Genomic DNA, 21,208 nt, shown 5'->3' with positions numbered 1-21,208 from the left:
CAGTTCAACTCCTAATTTCCTTCTCTTATAAAATATTCATTTCAATTCAGTTCAATTCAACTGAATTCAGTCAATGAAAATAAACCTTAAGAAAAGAGTAATAGTTAGAGTACAAGAATATGTCTTTGACCATAGTGAGTTAATGACTCTTCCTGTCACCTTCTCCAAGTAATAAGTAATATAATGGTCTCCTATTCTCTTTAGAAATGTCAACCTTCCACCATCACCCAACAACACCCATTTCACTCTCTCTATTAATTCCTCTGAAAACCCATCAAATTATCTCTCTCTCTCTCTCTCTCCTCCAATTATCTAAAACTCCCATCAAACTTTCTTTCTCTCTCCTCTAAATAGCTTAAAAACCCCATCAAAATGGAGCAGAACTTGAGAGGAACACCCACTCATGGAGGAAGGTATGTACAGTACAATCTGTACGGAAACGTTTTCGAAGTTTCTAGTAAGTATGTTCCTCCTCTTCGCCCTGTTGGTCGTGGCGCTTATGGTATTGTCTGGTTAGTTTTCTTCTCGTTTTTCTGATTTTATTCTAATTATACCTAATATTTTGTTAAATGTTAGTTGAATTTTGTGAGTCCAGTTACTTATGACGATTGATGTTAGCCGAACCCAAATCATTTTGGGACTAAGGCGTTGTTGTTAGTTGAATTTTGTGGGTGTTTTGTATTATGAAGTATAAAAAATAAGCGAGTGATCATTGATTATAAGCTTGATCTGTTTGATCAATTAGTAGATGATATTGAAATGAGGTACTATATGAATTGTAATGAATATAATTCTTAAAAGGGCAATGATGTAGACGGGATTTGATCCGCCTCAATAGTCATGGGACTTGAGTAACGAAGCTAGTTGCCATATCCGCATATGCATTGTGAATATTGTAGTACGAAGTATGTGACTATTTTGACTATGTTTTGTTTGGTGGGAGATACATTGAGTAGGCTGTGTTAGTTTAAAAGAAAACATCTTGAGCATAACTTAAATTTTTTGTAGAAATTTAATATTTGTGGAGATTTTTCTTTTTATCAATTTCCTTTTGTTAGTTCTTTATTAGATAGGTTAGAGAGGAAATTATAGGAAGAAGGGTGGTTCCGAGAAGATGGGGAAGAAATGTAGGGGAGGAGAGGAGGAAGTCAGGAAGATGTTGAATTGAGGAGTTGAAGGAAAATGTGCATTTTTTCTTTGACTAAAGAAAATATTCTCTTCTCTATGAAAAAGCTTTTCAACTCAACTAATTTATATTTTGAAATCAGTTTATATTAATCACTCAAAGGAAAATGGAAAAAAAAAGTAGATTAAGTGGGAAAATACAGCCTAAAATTGTAACTTTCTGTATTCATCGTCGTATCTCAGGTTTCAGTTGTATTAAGTATATGATTTTGTAGATTCAAGGTTTTTTTTTTCTTGTAGTTATTACTCCGTACTTTGTATTTGGCTGTTAAAGACTGGACATTCCAAAGAATGCTAAGTAAAACCTCTTAATTTTCACATAAGTTTACACCATCAACTGCTGTTTGTTGTTAAAGACTCTACTGATAAACTACGCAGGAGTTGCTTTGCATTTGATCTTATGTGTTTATAAGAATCAGATACCATCATGATTTAGTGGTCTCTTAGGCTTTACTCTTGCTTTTGCTTGCTTATATTATTGAGCTTCTGTGCTTTTGATACTTAAGCTAGCCTATTGCTACTACAGATGTGTTTGTAGTTGTTTACTAATCAATGATGGTCAAATTGATTCTTTCATTTTCTCAGTGCTGCTGTCAATTCAGAAACACAGGAAGAAGTTGCAATCAAGAAGGTCAGCAATGCATTTCATAACAGAATTGATGCCAAAAGAATACTCCGTGAAATCAAACTTCTTCGTCACATGAATCATGACAATGTAAGTTTTATTATTCAGTGTTTTGTAATGGTGATTTTAAGGTATATATATTAATATTATTATCCCTTTTTCATAACCATGAAATTTTGATGGTATAGGTAGCACATTTTCTTGCTTGTTGCAACTTACCAAACATAAACATTTCACTTTTCAGTTTTCTTTGCTCCAAAACTCAAAGGCCATGCATCAATATTATGAGTTGGAATCTCTTATTGCAAAAACATATTGTTTAGATTCTTTTTGCATAGACTTTACTGCATTGATTTGAAACCCCACTACACCGAAGCATTTCAAACAAGTACTTTAAATCATCTAAAAGAAGATAATCAATATGACATTTAGAATTTGAACTCATGTGCATTGTTATATGATTCTACTTTTTATTTAAGTATATTTATTATTTTATTTTTTGTTGAGGAGTTTATGACTCCTATTGATTGTAGGAGATTTTATTAGTTGTGAGTTTCAATGTTATCTTCTAATCGGTTACTTTTCGTCGTAGCACAGGTTATCTCCATCCGGGACATAATACGACCTCCACAGAAAGAGAACTTCAATGATGTATACATGGTTCATGAACTGATGGATACTGATCTTCACCAAATAATACGATCCAACCAACAGTTAACAGATGATCATTGTCGGGTATGTTTGTATGAAGTTATAGATGTTTTTGAAATTATTAGTTTAATGAACAAAACCTTTCTTAGTCAATAATCAATCTAAAGTTGAACGCTTGTGTCTAGCTTTAACTTTGTTGATGAATAATATAATTTCACTCCCAGTCTCCCATGTCTCTCATAAGAGGAAAATGTGGAGTTTGGCTGTCTTAGCTTAAAATACTTTCTAGTTGAAAGGCTGTTTTGTCTGTATTATTCTAAGTGAAAAGATTAAAGCCAACAAAAGCTTGATGTTTGAAAAGCATTGGCTTGTTTTTTTCTTGGCCTTTTTCTGTATCCTTTGATAGAAATGATTGAGGGTCATAATATATCCTTTTGCTCATCTTTTAGTCGTCTTTTCCTGCATGCTTGCTACTTTGAATTTGGTGCCTAACAAATGATTGATGGTCAAATTTTTTCACAGTATTTTCTCTATCAAATTTTACGAGGCTTGAAGTACATTCACTCGGCTGGTGTGCTGCACCGTGATCTGAAACCTAGCAATTTGCTAATGAATGCAAACTGTGACCTTAAGATTGGAGACTTTGGACTTGCAAGAACAACTTCAGAAACCGATTTCATGACCGAGTATGTTGTCACTCGGTGGTATCGAGCTCCAGAATTGCTTCTAAACTGTTCCGAGTACACTGCTGCAATTGATATTTGGTCTGTTGGATGTATACTTGGGGAAATCATGACCAGAGAACCCCTTTTTCCCGGAAGAGATTATGTTCATCAGCTGAAACTTGTTACTGAGGTAGGTTTTTATGTTTAAAATATTGATATTGCCCGTCATAAGAATGTAATTTCTTCTATTAGCATGAAGTCGGAGAACTTTTTTTTTGGGTCATCTTTATCCCTTGACTACACTGCTAACAGTCTCACTACTTTTTTTTTTTTTTTTCTCATTCTACTCAATGACAGCCTAGTAGGATACAGTACAGTAATTGCTTGTAACCCCCGGAAAAACTGTAGTACTAGTCTGACTTGTGAGATTTCAAACATATTTCTCTTGTGAATCCAAGATAAATGTAGCCTCATCAAACAGGATATTGTCTGGATAGGTGGATTTTTGACTGAAAATTGGCAGGAAAAGATGAGAACTCCTGTAAATTCTATGTTTATACATGCTTATCATGTACTGAGATCGGTTGGCAAAGAAGTTTTGTTAAAATTATAGTTTTCCTCAGTTGTCCTGTTGGTCTGGTGTTATAACCCATTACTGTATAATAATGTTATTTTGTTAGTCAATTCACCATATCATTCTACCCGTTATGCCAATGTCTTCAACAAAGCTCCCACCTAGGTTGGTGCACTGAGAGTACTGACTTATATCTGCAGCCATACCTTTAAAAAAACCGAGGGGCTGTATCCCAATGATTGCAAAGAGGCTGCATCAATGCCCCCCTTGATTTACTAGTTAGCGGTGTGTTCCACCGCATACCATATACTCCTACTGAATTAACAGTGTGAGAGGTTTGTTTTAGTCCATACTAATCCATGGTTAAAAAATTGTTATTAGATGATTTAAGGACCATCATATAGTAATTTATCTTATCAAATAAATGTCACTTTGTTATTTGCTTATTCAAGTATCCCCCATTTATTCTCCTTTGTGGTCTTGATTGTCTGAAGTCCCTGAATTGTCACAATTTGGAAAGTCTTGACAAATTTGTAATGGCTCTTTTGTCTCTTGGCAGCTCATAGGTTCACCTGATGACTCCAGTATAGAATTCCTACACAGTGACAATGCTAAAAGATATGTTAGGCAGCTTCCTCAATATCCAAGGCAACAATTCTCTGTTAAATTTCCAAATGCTTCTCCGCTGGCTATTGATTTGCTGGAAAAAATGCTAGTCTTTGATCCCAGCAAGCGTATTACAGGTATCATGATTTAAGAAAATTATCATTGTGAATAAAATATATAACTATTCGTTGGAGAAAAAATGATTTGGATTGCTCAGTGACTTGTAAGCTAGAGGCTTATTCGAGTTGAGTTGAGCTTGAGCCTTGTCAGGTTTAGCTGAGGTTTAAGGTGCAGGTTAGGTTTACTTGGGTTTTGCCATGGGATCGGGAAGGAAAAGGCAGGATGGAGTGTGCATGTGCAAGAGATTAGGAAAGGGAGGTTGAGTAGAACTTGGAAATTGGTTAATGGCTTGCGTTATTAATCAGTCAAAAAGACAGACAAATTGAGAGAGAAAGGAAGAAAAAGTGAGGGAAGACAGATCACAAGCTGGCAGACTGTAGAGAAGGCTGATGTAGGAGTGGTTAGTTTCGCACTTTCGCTTCAAAGGGAGGGTAGGATGAGAAAAATTAGTATGGCCTGTTTCCTGGTTAGGCCTTCTTGAGGCAGCTTGGCTTAGTTTAGCTCTTGTCTTTGAATTCATACCAGTATTTGTTGAATACCAATTTAATGCTTTTTCTCTGATTTTGTTCAGTTCACGAGGCACTTTGCCATCCATACCTTGCCCCTCTACACGACATCAACGAGGAACCTGTTTGTCCCCAGCCATTCAGTTTTGATTTTGAGCAGCCATCTTTCACTGAAGAGAACATCAAAGAGCTCATTTGGAGGGAGTCTGTGTCATTCAATCCAGACCCCCTCATTCGTTAATTGTTGTACCAGAAGTGACTTTCTTTCAAGAGACGATGAAAGTGAAACGTGACACGGTGATAAACAGTGGTATAATGCCCTCTTTGTTCTGAAGAATAGCAGAATGTAAATTGCTTATAATAGTAGATTTTGTGGTAAATCACAGCTTACCATAAAATCTATGGAGATTCCTTTGAATGCCACGGAAAAAAGCATGTACATACAGCACGATTCTCCTGTATATTGCCAGATTATATACCACTTTCCGTCTTTCACTATTAAAGACGATTGCTTTATACCTTATTACCTTAGGAATGTGGATTTTTTTTTTCTGTCTTGTTGGATGATGTAGCATCTTGTTGTATTGAATTGATTCAAAATGCGCTATTACATAATATTTGACTCTAGATTGTATGAGGTCTATGTATCATTAATATCATCTCACATTTTTCCATATGAGTATCCTATAAGCTCGATATTGTCAACTGTATGTCACTTTGCATTTCCAGAATCCTCCTCTTATTTTGCTGTCCTCTCTACGTCCGATAACAATGAAAATCAGTAGTCAATTACTGTGTAGTATACCAGCAAATCAAGAGAGGCAAAAAAATCTTCTTAAAAAAGATGTCTGAGCCCGGGTTCGAACCGGGGACCTCTAGTGTGTGAGACTAGCGTGATAACCGACTACACCACCCAGACGTTGATGCTTTTATTCTAAACACAAGAGACTAATTACGCTCATTTCATTGAAGCAGACTAAAAGTCTTATAATCACGTTGATTGTAAAATAGGAGTAGTTGTAATTTTAGAATATTTTATATCACACAAATAATACTCAAAGTTGCAATTGATATTTCATTGGAAAACTTTTGTATACACTCGGTTTTCAGTAATTTACTGTACATCGGGTACACTTTTGTCAGATTTAGTCACTTTTGTCAAATTTAGTGTCACTTTTGTCAAATTTATCAATAAAGCATAAATAACTCTTATATATGTCACGGTAACTTTTGTGCGTTTTAGTGTAACTTTTGCACATTTTATTGTCACCTTATAACGGATGTTTAGTAATTTACTGAACATCCGTTTTATTTAAAAGTTTGTGTATTTAATGAAGGTAGTATTAGATATATTTCGACAAAAATAAATTATCAAAGTTTGATCACAATAAGAATACAAACATCTAATTACCGGTACTTACGATTATTATTATTTTTTTGGGTAATTTTTGGAATAAGGAAGCCAAGAGGCATTACAAGAAAGACAACAGTCTGTCCCAATTACATTATAATAACTATACTTGTGAAGTTATTGTTAAGTATATAGTTGGTTGCTGAGCTTCTAATGCATTATTATGCATGTGTTTCCAATGCTTGACTATCCAAATTTCCAAACACCCCTTTTCTTCTTTGCTACTCATAAGTTGGAAATACTTATCATACGAATTACAAAGTATTCCGTACTGAGTATAAACTCATCTTTATCCTCTTTTTACTTGTAGCTCTGAGCAGCACCAATTCTTGATGCATTTTCTGGACCGCCACCCCCTGGAATCTCTTCCAGTGGCAGCTCCCCGTCTTCCTCATTTCAAAACTCTCTGCTCTTCGGAGATACAAATCATGAAAAATAGTTATGGTCTGGTCTACCCCAGTATTCCATCTCGTGCTGGCCCCAAACGCCGTAACTCCTTTATGCGTGGGATCACCTGCACCAGCAGCAGTAACAGCGCCTTCTTTCTCCCCAACATACCTGGGATTATCGCTCTTCTGGAGGATCTGAACCTCCTAATTAACGGTGACCCCCAGATGATTCCTTCTCTGGGAAAGCACATCCCCGTTCAGGAAGCCGGAAACCAAACTAAGGTTTTTGGATACTATAGTTTTCCACCTCTCAATGAATGGTCTGATTTTGAGAAATATGCTCTTTGCTCCCCAGGTCTGCAGTATCCCTGTGAAGCTGACAAGAGTCTGAACAAGTCATTTGCTGATAGCTATCATAACTTCGACTTTCCCACCACTCATGCTAACGATAATCTTCGTCCTATAGCCAACTTTTTGCACATGAATAATTCCATGGCTTGGTTTCATCAAGTCAAGGCTGTTGCTGCAACCGTGGCAAAATACTTCACTGGTTCAGGGACTCTGGCCGACTGCACCCCCCATGGAGTAAATGCCAACCAGTATGTCTGTGTTATGCAGCCCCCTGCTACCAAGATGATCACCCCTTGCCACTCAGCTGATAAGAGAGCCCTCTTTCCCTTTGCTCTCCGCCTCACCACTACAGTCACCAACCCAAATCCACACACTGAGGCCTTGGTTGCTCTGGCTCAAACGCATATCCAGATGTTCAATGGCCATCCCTACCTTAGTCAGTTTGGACACCCTGTCGGGTCAGGTCCGTTCTGGGCATTTCGCCCTATAGCAAAATCAGAGGTTGATGACTCTTCTTACCTTTCTCTCTCAAGATGCGTCAAGAGGCTCATGAAATATAAGGAATGATCAACCATCTTTGATTTTGCCTATGTCAGTTTTTTAATCTTTGTTCTGTAACTTCTGTTTTAGTTCAGTTGCTCAAACTTGTCTCCACAACAAAGTCTAGGTAGTGTGGTGGATATCACCCTAGTTTCACCAGCAAAATTTCAGAATTATATTAAGCAGTTTGATGCTGTAAGAATTTCCATTCTACCAAGTAGAGTGTATTCTTTTCAGAAAGAAAACGACTTTACTAATCTGATTGACCTCCAAGAGATCAAGAACTGTTCTTGCCTATCAATCGACTCTATGAAAATTATCATTTCTCCATTAGTCCTTACTCCCTCCGTCCCTTAATACAATGCCTCTTTCTCTTTACTATGTGAGGAATAAATACTCAAAAGAGGCATTGTATTAAGGGACGGAGGGAGTATTATTTAGGACAGAAATCGATTGTAATTCCTGCATACATAATAAGTCACTATCCAACTGTAACCAGTCAAAATATAAACTTTCCTATATTGCTTTATATTGATACTCCTGACTAAAATTTCCAAACAAGACTATATCAAACTAATAGAGACTTTAAGTTTAAAATTGACCCCAAACCAAATGTGGCCTGATATTCAAAGATGACAGGAGTACTATGTAACCAACAATGAATAAATCCTAATTTCTTATAATGCCACCTATGTACACTGTCATAAGAATTGGAAACTGTTGTTTCAGCACTTGACTACATTAGTATACTTTCTAGTCGACGATTAGCTTTTTTTAGGGGTAGCTATTGAAGTCTAGTAAAAAATAAAGTAAAATTTCTCAACCAAAACTTGTATTTGGGGGGAGGGGGGGTCATGGGAGAAGAGGATCATTAAAATAGAAATAAAGATGAAATTCCAATCTACATTCTGAGATAGCACAAAGGCCTCCACAATCCACCATTCTTTGATTTAAACCAACTACGAAGTATTAACAAACTGATGCAGTTTCTATGATGATAACATACAACCAAAATTTCTAACAAGAGTCAAAATTTTCCTAATTTTTGAACAGTATTCTGTAATATGAAGCAGCAGTGTAACGTACTTAACATAGATTTGCTCCTTCATGAATTTGGAAATTTTCTAGCGTTGAATTCCACCCTGACTCGTACAGCTGGAACAAGAGAAGTTATAGTAATCACCTTTGGTGTGTCATGCCTTGTATGTCTTTGATGGTGAAGACGAGTAGAGAACGAACTACCATCATCCAAAATACCACAACTTTATTAGTAATAGAAAAAATAAAAGGACAGCTGAAATACGAATTGTAAGAAATAGGCTTTTCCTGAACAGGTTTAATACTGAACATTTAGCTAGGAAAACGAGTATTTGCAGTCTTTAGCATTGCTTGTAAAAAGATAATCTCTCCATACTATTTTCAAATGTCCAAGGAGTATTTTAGTATTGGGAATTTCAGACAGTCAAGACTAATGCTAGATAGTATGTTAGTCTAACTCAAACCAGCTAGGACATGAACATGGCTAATAATATCTTACGGATATCAATGAGCACAGTATATATGAAGATGAAAAAAAGGGACCATAGTTTGAAGTTCAAGTATCAAGTTTAATGCCTGAACTGGGGACTAATAAGGTCAGATGGGCAAACCTACGTGCTGGATGTTTCAATCTGAAAAAAATCACTGGCTTATCAGTTCTTGCTGTGTAGTGCCCAACAAAACACCGTGCTGCTGAATGATCTGGATGCACTTTAACAGGATATCTTGTTCCGTGGAATACCTCTCTGCTTTGCTCTACAATCACCAGAAAAAGGTAAATATATATCAATTCAAATCTGACAAACAAGGAAGAAACACCTGCAGAGAAGAAAAGTAAGAAATGTCTATCTAGGAAATAATCAAATAATGTATAGGAGAGAAACTAAAATGAAACCCTTGCCATTACAAGAAGCCATCACCCCGAACATGTACTATGATGATGTATAAGCCTAGGTGAATGTAATAAACTGTCATAAATTTCAAGCACTAAAGAACTCAAACTTATCAGTCATTGGATCTATGTCTTAACATAATATGAACCTTAATAAACAAAAAGTAAATCCAATGGACCAAGAAATCAAAAGCGTGTATTGGAATACGTAAAACAAATTTTTGCTATACTGGCAATAACAGGAGCAGAAACCTGATAATTTTAACTATAGTACTCAAGAGACGCCGTATAAACCTTTTGCTAAAAGTAAATTAGAAACATTTTTAGCAACAATTCCGCCAGCTTCAATGATCACAACTTCACAACCACCAGATGCTCTATTGGTTAGGTAATATTAACGTAAATCTTAAATATAAATTATATTTTCTGTAGAAAAGTGTATGCAAATTAGTGCACAGGGAAAGTACCAGCTGTTGGAGATTGCATCCAAGAGTCAGTTCAGCATACGAATTCTCAATGCGAGAAAGGTAGCAGTAAGGAGCCTCACGTTCCAAGAAAACTTTTGGATATGAATCTAGCATTGACTTTATGTCAGCTGAAACCTGGGGAATTTTTTCCATATTACTGAACTGCAGAGGGATTTTACTGATAAAAGCACGCCACCCAGCTCGAGACTTGTTCACAATGACCTGCCAAATGTGACAATGACCCAAAGTAAACAAAACATATACAAGTACCATTGCAATCAAGATCCATGATAATAATCAATTTATATTCAGGATCTGTATAATAAAATTAAGCGCAATTAAGATGTTGATGGGACAATCAGTAAAATGCACTTAGTTCCCCAAGGGTAAATTAAAAAATTCAAACTGCAGAGGAGCAAGAATGATTCACTAATGCAAACTGCAAGAATGATTCACTAATGCAAACTAGCAGTCAAGAAAAAAGTGACTGTAAATTTTTGAAAGAGCTATAGAGGCATAGAGCTTAGAGGCAGAAAAGCTTTCACCTGGTTGGAAAAAATAGAATTCGGAACTATTACTGGAAACTTTTCAACATTCAATAATGATGTAGTAGTCAAACCCATCTCCACAACTTGACCTTCTATAGATCCAGCCTGCAAAAAATTAAAAACCACAGATGAGGCCATGAGGGAGACATAAATAAACCAAGCTACATAAGAAACCCACTCACAAAAGGAGAAATTAACAGGGGAAAAAATGATTACAGGTCTACAGCTGAATAAACCCAACAAGGGGGCGTTTGGTTCACATAATTAAGTTATAAGGTATGGGTTTAGAATGGTTTAAACCCATACCTTATGTTTGTTTTATGATTTTAAGAGTTTCAAACCCCCAAGGTATGGGGTTTAGAAACCTTGGGGGGGAGGTGGGTTTGGCTCATTCCCATACTTTTAGGTATCAAATAAAAGAAAATATTGCATTCCATAAGCATACCAAACATACGGTATTAAGAATCAAGTTCCAAACCCATACCACTATGGTTTCATTCCTGATTCCAACCCCCATACCAGTTTGCGTACCAAACGCAGGCTATTAAACTGAAGAAAAAGGGGCCATAACCAACAGCATGCTACCCTTCAAACCACATAACAAAGACCCTGAACTTTGATGAACTACTTTCAGCAAACAGAAGGGGGTAAAATCAATGCAGTCACATCAAAAACATATGCAGGACCCATTAACATAACTAAAAGGCATTGCTAAAACCAGGGGATGGGTAATGATCAGACAAGAAGTTTTATTTTGCTACTAATAAACTGAAAGAGAGATTAGGCAGCATAACTTAATGGTATCTCTAATTGAAAATGGCTTTGAGAACTGGATAGACAAGCCACTAAGCACATTACCAAGGATGTCCTTTGATGCAAAAGCAGTAGCCACTCCTGGACAGAGAAGAACAGAAGAAAAATTAATTCACAAACACACTTGAGTGGCCAATATGATAATTGGCAGACTTTAAACTATGATAAGTTAGGCACAGGATGATAGGATAACAAGTAGATAAATGCAAACTTTATTAAGTGGCAAAGATAAGATTTCGGCAATTTGGTAGAGTGCTGCAGAAACTATGGCCCAAGAATTTTATAATCCTATAATTTCTTCTTCTTAAGGCATTGAAGTGGAAACTTAAACCAAAAGAGCCATCCACCTATTGCGAAAAGCAAGGTCACTAAAGTGTTTCTCACTAGAACTGGCTTGATTAAGCATAGAGCACAGAAGAGCTTGAGAATGTTTCTTTCATCTGTATTCCTCCCACAGTTTTTGGTCCTGCCCTCTCCTCACCATGCCATTGACACAAAAAAAAAAGATCCACATCACCCTAAAAGATAATTCTATCAAAGTGATTATCACAACTCGATTTGAATGAGAATTAATATGTTACAGTCTGAACAAGATCTGGCATGGAGATGCCTAACATGCAGTATGGTGAATAAGTCACATACAGGCATATGATCTAAAAAGAGCAATAGGTGCCTTCATTTTGCCCTTTATGAATCTATACTATCATAAGGCTCATATTGTGACACTGGAAGTTAATGTTCAGAACAAAACATGTAAAAAAAGAATAGAACATAGTTTAGAAATTTGGAATACTCACCCCCAATACCACCAACGGTAATAATAGACTGAACAGCCACACCAGATGCTTCTGCTAAAGCCATAATTCCAACGGCAATAAGGCCAACAGAGGAAATTTTGTCCAAAGTAAGCAACCTTTCACGATCAAGCAGTTGAAGTTGTTCAGAAGCCATGGCACGGGCAAACAAATTAGTCTTCCATCGTTGCACAAACCATACAAATGAAAAGGCAAATGCCCCTTTCCAAAGCTGACCAATCAGCTGGGATGTAACAGCATCTGGAGCAATCAAATGGCATCTGCATATCCACAGAAGCTGTATTGTTTAATTTATCTGAGTAAACATGATGTGACAAACAAAATCCAAGAATAATATGTAAGCAATACCACTGACATTTCAGAAAACGCCATAACAGTTGTCAGAAGGCGTAGTGGATTCTCTAATGCACCCCAAGCACTCTTCTCGTATGGTACACTAATAGCAAATATGCTTCCAGTTCCAGACAGCAAAGCAGCCGATCCTCGGTTAGTATAATTGTGCAATTTCCTCAAAATACTTGGCATGACCAGCCATGCCAGTAAAGCAGCAGTGATTGTACCACCAACAGGTACCAAAACATCATTCAGGTATGGATGAGAATCCAACACTTGCTGCGCATAAGGAGTTAACTCATCAGAGGCTTCCTTAGCCTTTTGCGCAGTGACATTAGCTGCATCTACAACAGATTTCCATACATCCTTAAGTTTATCAACCCACTCAGAATTCCCAACTGTCCCATCACCACCTCCACCAACACTTGCATCTCCAATTTTAGAAGCTTCCTGAACATCAAGACCCTTATTATCCCCTTTACTACCACTGAACGACGAATATGACAGGAAACCCGACATAGATGTTAAAGGGAAGCTACTCAAAACCCGGTAACTCGACAATGTGGGTGAAAATGCTGAGCCATAATTGGGTTTACACAGCTGAGCACAAGCTCTAGGCTCAAAACTCAACATACTACTATGAGTATCAGTGTGATTAGTGTGACCCATATAACCAACAATGGGTCTAACATGAACATGATCACCAGTTCTCATATTATTCATATAAGCATAATTCAACCAAGATGACATTGATTTTGGTGAAGAAAAAACAGACCCAGAAAGCGATTTCAACTTCGAAGACAAAATTCTCGCCATTATCACTAACCGAAGTTCACAAGATTATCTAGTTTCTGACCAATTCCAGCAATAACACAAAACTTGAACAAAAACCCACCAAAATTACCCACTTCAAAACTGCAAATTAAAAAGATAAACAATTAGGGTACTCAAATTAAGCAACACCCAAACAAATATAATGGAGAAATTTCAGCATTACAAAGGGAAAGATCAAGATAAATTATCTGGGTAATTTCCTAAGCGTTGCATTTGATTTGATGATGGAATTTCAAAGTACAAACAAGCATATAACGAATAATTGATACCTGTTTTGATGGTTCAGAAGAATGGATGGATTCTTGAAAGAAGCTTGAATTCAATCTATGGAGGATGTCGTGGGGAGCCATTCTTTTTCTGGTTCGTCAAGTCAAAATGAAGCTGATATGCAGCACAGAACGCGTGTTGGTATTTCAATCAAGTTTTGCGAAAGAAGAAAATAGAGGCTTGATGTCCGAAGTCATTTGTTGGGCTGATAAGTATTCCTCAACTCGTAGATATGGTAAAGACGGCATTGGGCCAAGCTGGCCTTGCTAAGGGTAAAATAACGACACGATATGACATGGCACGTTTTTATACTTGTGGCGTGGGTTTTGTCGAAGTAAGGTAAAATTAGTGAATATAGAGTTGAATAGAATTTGTTATATATATTTGGGTATATCGTACACCCAACTAATTTAAGGTATGATTAATGAAAAACAATCATCAAAATTAGTACAAAATACACATGAATGTACGGTACACGATGTATATAACAACCTCTCAGACTTTAAATTAGGCATGACACGACGCAACATAATTAGATATGGGGTTGGGACGTTGGGTCGTGTTGTGACTATCTTATGGCCTGTTCATATTTACTGAACTAAGCTGAACTGAACTGCACTGATTGGAACTGAACTGAACTAAACTGATTGGAGCTGAACTGAACTGAAAAATTAAAATGCATAAAAATATATGAAAATGTTTATGAAAAATAATGATAATATATATAGTGGATTGTGAAAAATATAAAAGTGTTTTAAAAATAACTCTGTATTTTAAATTATTAAATTTTTGTGAATTATATTTTAAATATATACATAAAAATAAAAAGTATTTTTCAATATTTTACTGTAGTCAATCGTTGCTTGTTGTACTCTACACAATTTTGTTCGTTTACATGAACTAGGGATTCCATTCACGCACCAAGTTGAAGTCGTGGGACCAACAGAAGATCATACTATGTACGATGATAACAAAAAAGCAGCTATGGATATTGTACGAAACCAAATAACTGATCAGATATGGGAGTCAATTCAGAGAAATGCTGAGGTAATGGAGCAACTTAATGAAGAAGAAGAAGACGAAAAACTAACCGATTATGAAAGCTAGTAATTGTTGTGTAGTACTCTCATTTTGTCAATGAGTCCAACTATAAAAAAACATGTGACCATTTTGAACGACGAATATAATTTAAAATAATTATAATAATAATAATAATAATAATAATTATTATTATTATTATTATTATTATTATTATTATTATTGTCGTTGTAATATGCTAAAACATCTAAAACAAAAAATTAACAACTGAGCTGAACTGAACTGAACTAAAAATAAGTAAATATGAACAGACCCTTATGATATGTGAAAATTTATAAAATATTAAGGATGAAAATTCTCATTGACAAAAAAAAATTATAAATTTTTTAAATGGTAGTTTATACTCCGTATAAGATATGTTCAAAGAAAATAAGTTTAGCTAAGGTTGATAGTTATTCAAGCCCAATTCACAACAACAATAAGTTATAACAAAATTTATTATGTTAATGTAAATTTAATAAATACTTGGTGCTTAATTTATTGCCACATGTGTTAGATTTTTCAATGCTAGTTCAGTTGTTCGTTGTTTTATAATACGGAGTACTCTGTATGTTAATAGTAGACTTGTTGAGTGCTAAATTCATATTCCATACGTATCCTCCTTATTGATTAAAGGCTAATTAATTACAATTACAATTACAAACATAAATAAGCATTACGCTTGTGTCTTGAAAAACTTCAAACAGAACATAAATAATTTATTCCCTAATTAATTTTGGTATTTTGTACGTAGTAATTACTTCCTCCGTTGCTTGTTGCTCTTTGACTTGGGATGTTACATTTGGTTGCTTAAATTGAACTTCTACTAGCCTTTTGGCCTGTTTGATATACGGGTTGTTATTTGGTTATTTCTTTTGAATCTTGACTTGGGATGTTACATTTGGTTGCTTAAATTGAACTTTACGGGTTGTTATTTGGTTATTTCTTGTGATTATACATAGCCCTTAGGGTTACATATAAGCATTAAAAATACTCTTGTAGGATAACAAATTATAAGAATACGACTTTTCATACTTCTACTTTATCCCTTTGTTGGGATTTTTGTTCTTTTCCGAAATGAATATATCTAATGCTAATGTACAAGTTTGCTCTAGTAAATACTAGAGTAGAAGAAAAATTAATTGATGTATATCTTCTTTAAACCTTTAATTACTCCGTAATTTCTTGTTTAAGAATGAAATGAATATCAAATTAAATTTGTTGGAGTTTTGAAAATAATCGTACGACCTACGACCAATCCAAAATTCTGTTACAAAACACATTCCAGAACTCAAAAACACTTCTCACCTGAATCATATCTCCTTAGATTTCTGCGCCTTTTCTCTCTCTCTTAAAAACAACACCACCATTTCATTCCTTCATTCTCCTTATTTTGCCTCTTTCACTTTCTCTCTCCTCCCAACAAAAACAAAACCATGAAACTACACCTAAAAGACCACACCTCTGATCCCTCCTTCAATCCCTCTCTTCCTAAACTCGCTTTCTCTCTCCTCCTCGGTCTTTCTTTTTACCTTTTCCTCTCTTTTTTCTCTCTCAAATCTCTCTACTCCCCTCCTCCTCCTCTCTCTACTCACCTCACTCTCCTCGCCTCGGCCCCCGAGCCGAGCCCCGATCCCACCGAGCTTCGTCACGTTGTTTTTGGCATTGGCGCTGCCGCTAACAAGTGGGGCCGACGCAAGGAGTTTATCAAGTCATGGTGGAGGCCTGATGTCACACATGGTTTTGTATTTCTAGACCGGAAGGTTAACTTAACCCGGACCGAGGACCCTTATGAGTACCCGACTTTTAAAGTATCCGAGGATACTTCTAGGTTCGGGTACTCGTATCGACGTGGGTCCCGGTCCGCCATCCGGATGACTCGGATTGTATCCGAGATCGTCCGGATGGGGTTGGAAGACGAAGTACGGTGGTTCATCATGGGAGACGACGACACCGTGTTTTTTCCCGATAATTTAATTCGAGTGTTACGAAAGTATGATCATAATAAGATGTACTATATTGGGAGTAATTCGGAAACACATTTGCAAAATATTAATTTTGCGTATGATATGGCTTTTGGAGGTGGAGGGTTTGCTATTAGTTATCCTTTAGCATTGGCTATTGAAAAAATGCAAGATGGTTGTATCCAAAGGTATACGGGTTTATACGGTTCGGATGATCGGATTCAGGCTTGTTTGGCCGAGCTCGGTGTTCCTCTCACTAGAGAACCCGGTTTCCACCAGGTTCGTTTTCATATACTACTACTTTGATACTTTCATTGTCACTTTACTAGGTTAAATTACATGTTTATCATGATAATTACGGTTAATCAGCATGTAAATTTAAATTTATAAGTATTATTAATTATTATGAGTGAAATTGCAAATGGTCACGTTGATTTTGCAATTTCCAGCTAACAAATTAGGAATTGTTACTAGCTGTTATAATTTTCTGAGTTTCACGTTTTTTGGTAATACTTGATTGTTGATTAAATGAAATATGGGTGCTTAATAAAATTAAAGGTAACAATATGTTACAAAAGTGAGTGCTCGTCAGTTTATTTTATTTTATTTATAAAATGTGGTTTAATTACGAGTAATGAATATGCAAAGCTGTAAATTAATGTCCATCGTACTTTGATGATAAAAGTGATATTGAGTGTATGTTGGGTTTTACTACTACAACTTTACTAGTTTGTTAGTATTACTGCTACTAATTTCATTTTTCTAACTTCTGGTCAAAAAGTTGGAGTCCTACCTACCATAACGCTTTATAAGTTGTTTTGTATTTGTTTTAGACCAAGTTTTTTTGGTTATGTAACAAACTCTTTTCCTATTAAATTGGTTTTTCAGAAATCATAGGAGTGTACTAGGGAGTTGTGACAACATGTGTTAATAATAATTGTTTGTTCTTGTAAAAATAAAACCATTGATTTCAACATACAGATTACTAGTGCTCTCGCCATTAATTGCATGTTTTACATGCTAAAATGTGACCTTAGGCATTGGTGATAAACGACATGCCATATCACATGTGCATATGATGATTTCTTACCACGACCTACCTTTACATGCACATACATCTCTCGTACATATATAAATATGTATTAGAAGTTTATATAGTTTAAACAAGTTCCAATTAGGACTAGCCAACTTTATACTTCCTGTATATATATACAATTAGAATGAATTTTATAGATTCCGACAATCTTAACACATGAGTGATCGTTCTAATATACAAACATGAGTGATCGTTCTAATATAACATGTACTGTGTCCTTGTATGTGCATCATGCCCCATAACTATATAACTATTATTAATCATAATTAAATTTGAGAACACCATATTAGAATCTTAGCCATTGTAATGACAATATACATTGCATCCTCCTTTGAACTTTCACTACATTCTTATTGATTTGGTAGCTAGTTAACCTTATACAATTTCCAAATGATCCAAAATAATTTTAGTGATAGATAACTTAAGTCAAAGATATCACTCTTTTATAGTCTTTGAGGACCCACAATTTGAAGTGAATTTCTGTTAATTGTCCAACAAAAGTTTGGTATATTTTAATCATAGTCTCCTTTTACTTCATTCCAACTTCCAAATTTTCGTGTCACTTTCCACAATTTATCCCTGACATATGGCTTAATTATTGTAATACATTATACATATGAAAGTTCAACTTACCAAACTAATTAAATCCCAAATAATAAGTGAGTAGTTTTCAATGCCTTGATTAATGGGGTAAAATTCAAAAGAAGTGGAGATAGGGGAATTCAATGATTGACTTAAGTCCTTTTTTTGTACATATGTTGACTTGAAATAACTTTTGTGGCACACAAATAGTGGGAGGTAGAAAGTACACAAAAATTAGTCTTCCTTTATTCATCCATTCTCCACGTTTTATTACTCCATTATTAGTGATGGAAGCTAGTGCTATATTTACTTTTTTTTTTTTAACCATGCTTATTTCTTTGAAATATTACATGTTTACATATTAGAAAGTGTTTGTCTATGAACATTTAGTAAAACAAATTAAGTCTTTGTCCATGAACTACTTGGAAGCTTAGCTAAATTTAAACAATGTAGTTTATGTGACGAATTATTCTTAGTTGATTCACCAATCTTTTAAGCGACCTATTATTTATGAACAAGTCGAGTAAAATAGACATATAATTGTTAGTATGTCTGCACTTTTTCCAATTCCATGGGCGTGGTGTTCATATTTTTTTGGATAGAGAGTGTTTTTGCATATATGTACTGTATTTTATCATCTCTTATTAAAGTTGCACAAATATCTTACCTAAAGTTTTTAAATAATTTGGCAGTGTGATGTGCATGGCAACCTATTTGGGATCCTAACAGCGCACCCAGTAGCACCACTAGTAACACTACATCACTTAGAAATAGTTGATCCAATATTTCCATACATGACCCGTCTCCAAGCGCTGCAACGTCTAAAGATAGCAGCAGAAGTAGACTCGGACTCACTAATGCAACAGTCCATATGCTACGACTCCACCAGGAACTGGACCGTCTCAGTCTCCTGGGGGTACGCGGTGCAGATCATTCGTGGTTCCATCACACCCCGAGAGATGCAAAGACCGTCTAGAACATTTTTCAATTGGTACAATAGAGATGAGCCAGCGAGTTTTGCCTTCAACACAAGACCATTTACCAAGCACCCTTGTGAGAAGCCTTTCATATACTATCTTTCTAAAGCCGCAAATAATGCAGAGATTAATGTGACAGTGAGTGAGTATGAGCTATATCAAATGCCTCATCCTTGGTGCTGGTGGAAAGCTGAGAACCCTGAGAAGTTTCACAAGGTTGAAGTGTATAAGAAGCCTACTGACCCTCATAAATGGGATGAGGTAATTTTCTACTTTTATCTTTGTAATCAAAATATGATTAGTCATTATTTGTGATCTAGTTTTTTATATAGGCTAAGGGCCTGTTCATATTTACTGAACTAAACTAATTTGATTGGAGTTGAACTGAACTGAATAGAGCTGAAATGAATATTTTATGAGAGAAGGATATTAAGAGCGGAACTAAATTGAACTAATTGGAGCTTAATTGAACTGAAATGAAAATAAGCTGAAGTGAACCGACCTTGAAAATAAAAAGTTGTAATATGGCCATGCTTGAGGCGTGTTATATCCTTTATGGTTCACATTGTTTTAACTTATTTCATAAAAAAAATATGCTCAAATAAGATAAACTTAAGAAAATTAAGGGGGCGTTTGGTTCACAGAGTGGTATGGGGTTGGAATCAGGAATGGGGTTAAGGTGGTATCGGGTTGGAACTTGATACTTAATACCATGTGTTTGGTTTGATTCTGGAATGGAATATCTCACTATTTTCTCCTTTTATTTGATACCTAAGGGAATGGAATGAGCCAAACCCACCTCCCCCCCAAGGTTTCTAAACCCCATACCTCATGGGTTTGAGGTATGGGTTTGAAATTCATATTTTTGACAACAAAACATATGATAGTTTTAGTCATTCTAAACCCATACCTCATACCTATATTTCGTGAACCAAACGCCCCCTAAGTAGTATTAGGTTTTGATAAGGATTACCGAGATATATTTAAATAAGTTTTGATAAGATAGAATAATTTAGATAAGGTTAATTATTTCCCTCCTTAAATTATCTGGATTTTTTTAAAAAAAATAAAAAATTATAAATTCAAAGTTAGTAAAAAACAGTCACCTTAAGATGGACATATTCGGATTTTAAATTAAATCTAAATTACTCCTTTTGCACTATTATTTTACTCAGTTTTCTAATTGTTGTGCGCAATGGTGGTCTTATGGCAGGGTCCAAGAAGGGATTGTTGTAGGGTGATGCATACAGACAAGAAAAGTACAGTGGTAATAGATGTAGGAGAATGCAGAGAAGGGGAATTCCTTGAACCATTACAATAATAACTAATTAATAAAAATTGCTATATTTTTTTTGAGCAATTATCATCTCTCTTCTCATTTTTACTTGCTTTCAATTCAAGTTTAACCCATTTGGGTTCTTATTGGCCGAATCGAAGCAATTTTGAGTTAGGATAATTAAAAAACTTTTACCATTGTAAATAGGCTCTTTACGCACTTGTATACTTTCATCTTTGATGCCATTGATGTTTATCATATATATCAAAGCTTCATAAATGGATGGAGTTTTAATAGTACGTACTTTCTTAACAAATTTACTATTATGGACAGAGCAAATTCTTGTATGCATAATGCAATAGTTTATAATTCGTCTTGTGTGTGATTACCTATAAAAAAAAAAGTAATTTTTATAACATTGACTAAATAACTCATGTAATATTAACCGAATAATCCTATAACACTGACCTAGTAACCTTATAACACAGATGATAACAAAGTAACCCCTATGATGAGCGACACATAAAAATTTGTGTTTCAAGATTTCGACGAACATTCTATATTCACATCACTTTGCTTAAATAAATTTTGTTGATATGTTACATG

At 35.4% G+C, this 21,208-nt stretch overlaps 4 protein-coding genes and 1 non-coding gene across 7 annotated transcripts; 3 read left to right on the top strand and 2 right to left on the bottom strand.

Moving 5' to 3' along the window:
* The first annotated feature begins 201 nt into the window (after positions 1–201).
* LOC110713972 (mitogen-activated protein kinase homolog MMK2-like) lies at positions 202–5,614 on the top strand. The gene is made up of 6 exons (XM_021892426.1): positions 202–512; positions 1,771–1,900; positions 2,408–2,545; positions 2,984–3,316; positions 4,260–4,443; positions 4,998–5,614. Exons 1-6 carry the CDS (start codon positions 373–375, stop codon positions 5,171–5,173), a joined length of 1,101 nt encoding a protein of 366 aa, XP_021748118.1. The 5' UTR covers positions 202–372; the 3' UTR covers positions 5,174–5,614.
* Positions 5,615–5,777: 163 nt separating this feature from the next.
* TRNAV-CAC lies at positions 5,778–5,851 on the bottom strand. Its single transcript has one exon. It is a non-coding gene; the product is annotated as a tRNA-Val (tRNA).
* A 586-nt stretch (positions 5,852–6,437) lies between these two features.
* Positions 6,438–7,954, top strand: LOC110714525 (IAA-leucine resistant 2-like). The gene has a single exon (XM_021893057.1). The coding sequence runs from the start codon at positions 6,676–6,678 to the stop codon at positions 7,648–7,650; it is 975 nt and encodes a 324-aa protein (XP_021748749.1). The 5' UTR covers positions 6,438–6,675; the 3' UTR covers positions 7,651–7,954.
* Positions 7,955–8,500: 546 nt separating this feature from the next.
* On the bottom strand, positions 8,501–13,798 carry LOC110714059 (mechanosensitive ion channel protein 1, mitochondrial-like). Of its 3 annotated transcripts, none has more exons than XM_021892522.1 (8): positions 13,633–13,798; positions 12,552–12,979; positions 12,179–12,456; positions 11,362–11,462; positions 10,566–10,673; positions 10,021–10,242; positions 9,273–9,417; positions 8,501–8,861 (listed from the first exon to the last, which is right to left on the bottom strand). In XM_021892522.1, the coding sequence occupies exons 1-7, from the start codon at positions 13,711–13,713 to the stop codon at positions 9,304–9,306; spliced, it is 1,332 nt and encodes a 443-aa protein (XP_021748214.1). In that variant the 5' UTR covers positions 13,714–13,798; the 3' UTR covers positions 8,501–8,861; positions 9,273–9,303. The 3 variants fall into 3 exon arrangements, with proteins under 3 accessions (XP_021748214.1, XP_021748212.1, XP_021748213.1); XM_021892520.1 differs by having other exon boundaries at positions 12,552–13,444; positions 13,633–13,749; XM_021892521.1 differs by having other exon boundaries at positions 9,277–9,417; positions 12,552–13,444; positions 13,633–13,749.
* A 1,952-nt stretch (positions 13,799–15,750) lies between these two features.
* LOC110714060 lies at positions 15,751–21,096 on the top strand. Its single transcript, XM_021892523.1, has 3 exons — positions 15,751–16,950; positions 19,042–19,587; positions 20,540–21,096. Exons 1-3 carry the CDS (start codon positions 16,144–16,146, stop codon positions 20,645–20,647), a joined length of 1,461 nt encoding a protein of 486 aa, XP_021748215.1. The 5' UTR covers positions 15,751–16,143; the 3' UTR covers positions 20,648–21,096.
* Positions 21,097–21,208: the final 112 nt, after the last annotated feature.

This window comes from Chenopodium quinoa, unplaced genomic scaffold, assembly GCF_001683475.1.
Source record: "Chenopodium quinoa cultivar QQ74 unplaced genomic scaffold, ASM168347v1, whole genome shotgun sequence".
Lineage (NCBI taxonomy): Eukaryota > Viridiplantae > Streptophyta > Magnoliopsida > Caryophyllales > Amaranthaceae > Chenopodium > Chenopodium quinoa.
This window is presented reverse-complemented; position numbering and strand designations above follow the sequence as displayed.

Coding starts and splice junctions, on each gene's coding strand:
- LOC110714059 (XM_021892520.1), bottom strand. CDS start 13,345: ATGGCGAGAATTTTGTCTTCGAAGTTGAAATCGCTTTCTGGGTCTGTT. Junction 12,457..12,551: donor GTTATGGCGTTTTCTGAAAT/GTCAGTGGTATT, acceptor GTGGATATGCAG/ATGCCATTTGATTGCTCCAG. Junction 10,243..10,565: donor ATTCTATTTTTTCCAACCAG/GTGAAAGCTTTT, acceptor CACATTTGGCAG/GTCATTGTGAACAAGTCTCG.
- LOC110714525 (XM_021893057.1), top strand. CDS start 6,676: ATGCATTTTCTGGACCGCCACCCCCTGGAATCTCTTCCAGTGGCAGCT.
- LOC110714060 (XM_021892523.1), top strand. CDS start 16,144: ATGAAACTACACCTAAAAGACCACACCTCTGATCCCTCCTTCAATCCC. Junction 16,951..19,041: donor GAGAACCCGGTTTCCACCAG/GTTCGTTTTCAT, acceptor ATAATTTGGCAG/TGTGATGTGCATGGCAACCT. Junction 19,588..20,539: donor ACCCTCATAAATGGGATGAG/GTAATTTTCTAC, acceptor GTCTTATGGCAG/GGTCCAAGAAGGGATTGTTG.
- LOC110713972 (XM_021892426.1), top strand. CDS start 373: ATGGAGCAGAACTTGAGAGGAACACCCACTCATGGAGGAAGGTATGTA. Junction 3,317..4,259: donor AGCTGAAACTTGTTACTGAG/GTAGGTTTTTAT, acceptor GTCTCTTGGCAG/CTCATAGGTTCACCTGATGA. Junction 4,444..4,997: donor TCCCAGCAAGCGTATTACAG/GTATCATGATTT, acceptor GATTTTGTTCAG/TTCACGAGGCACTTTGCCAT.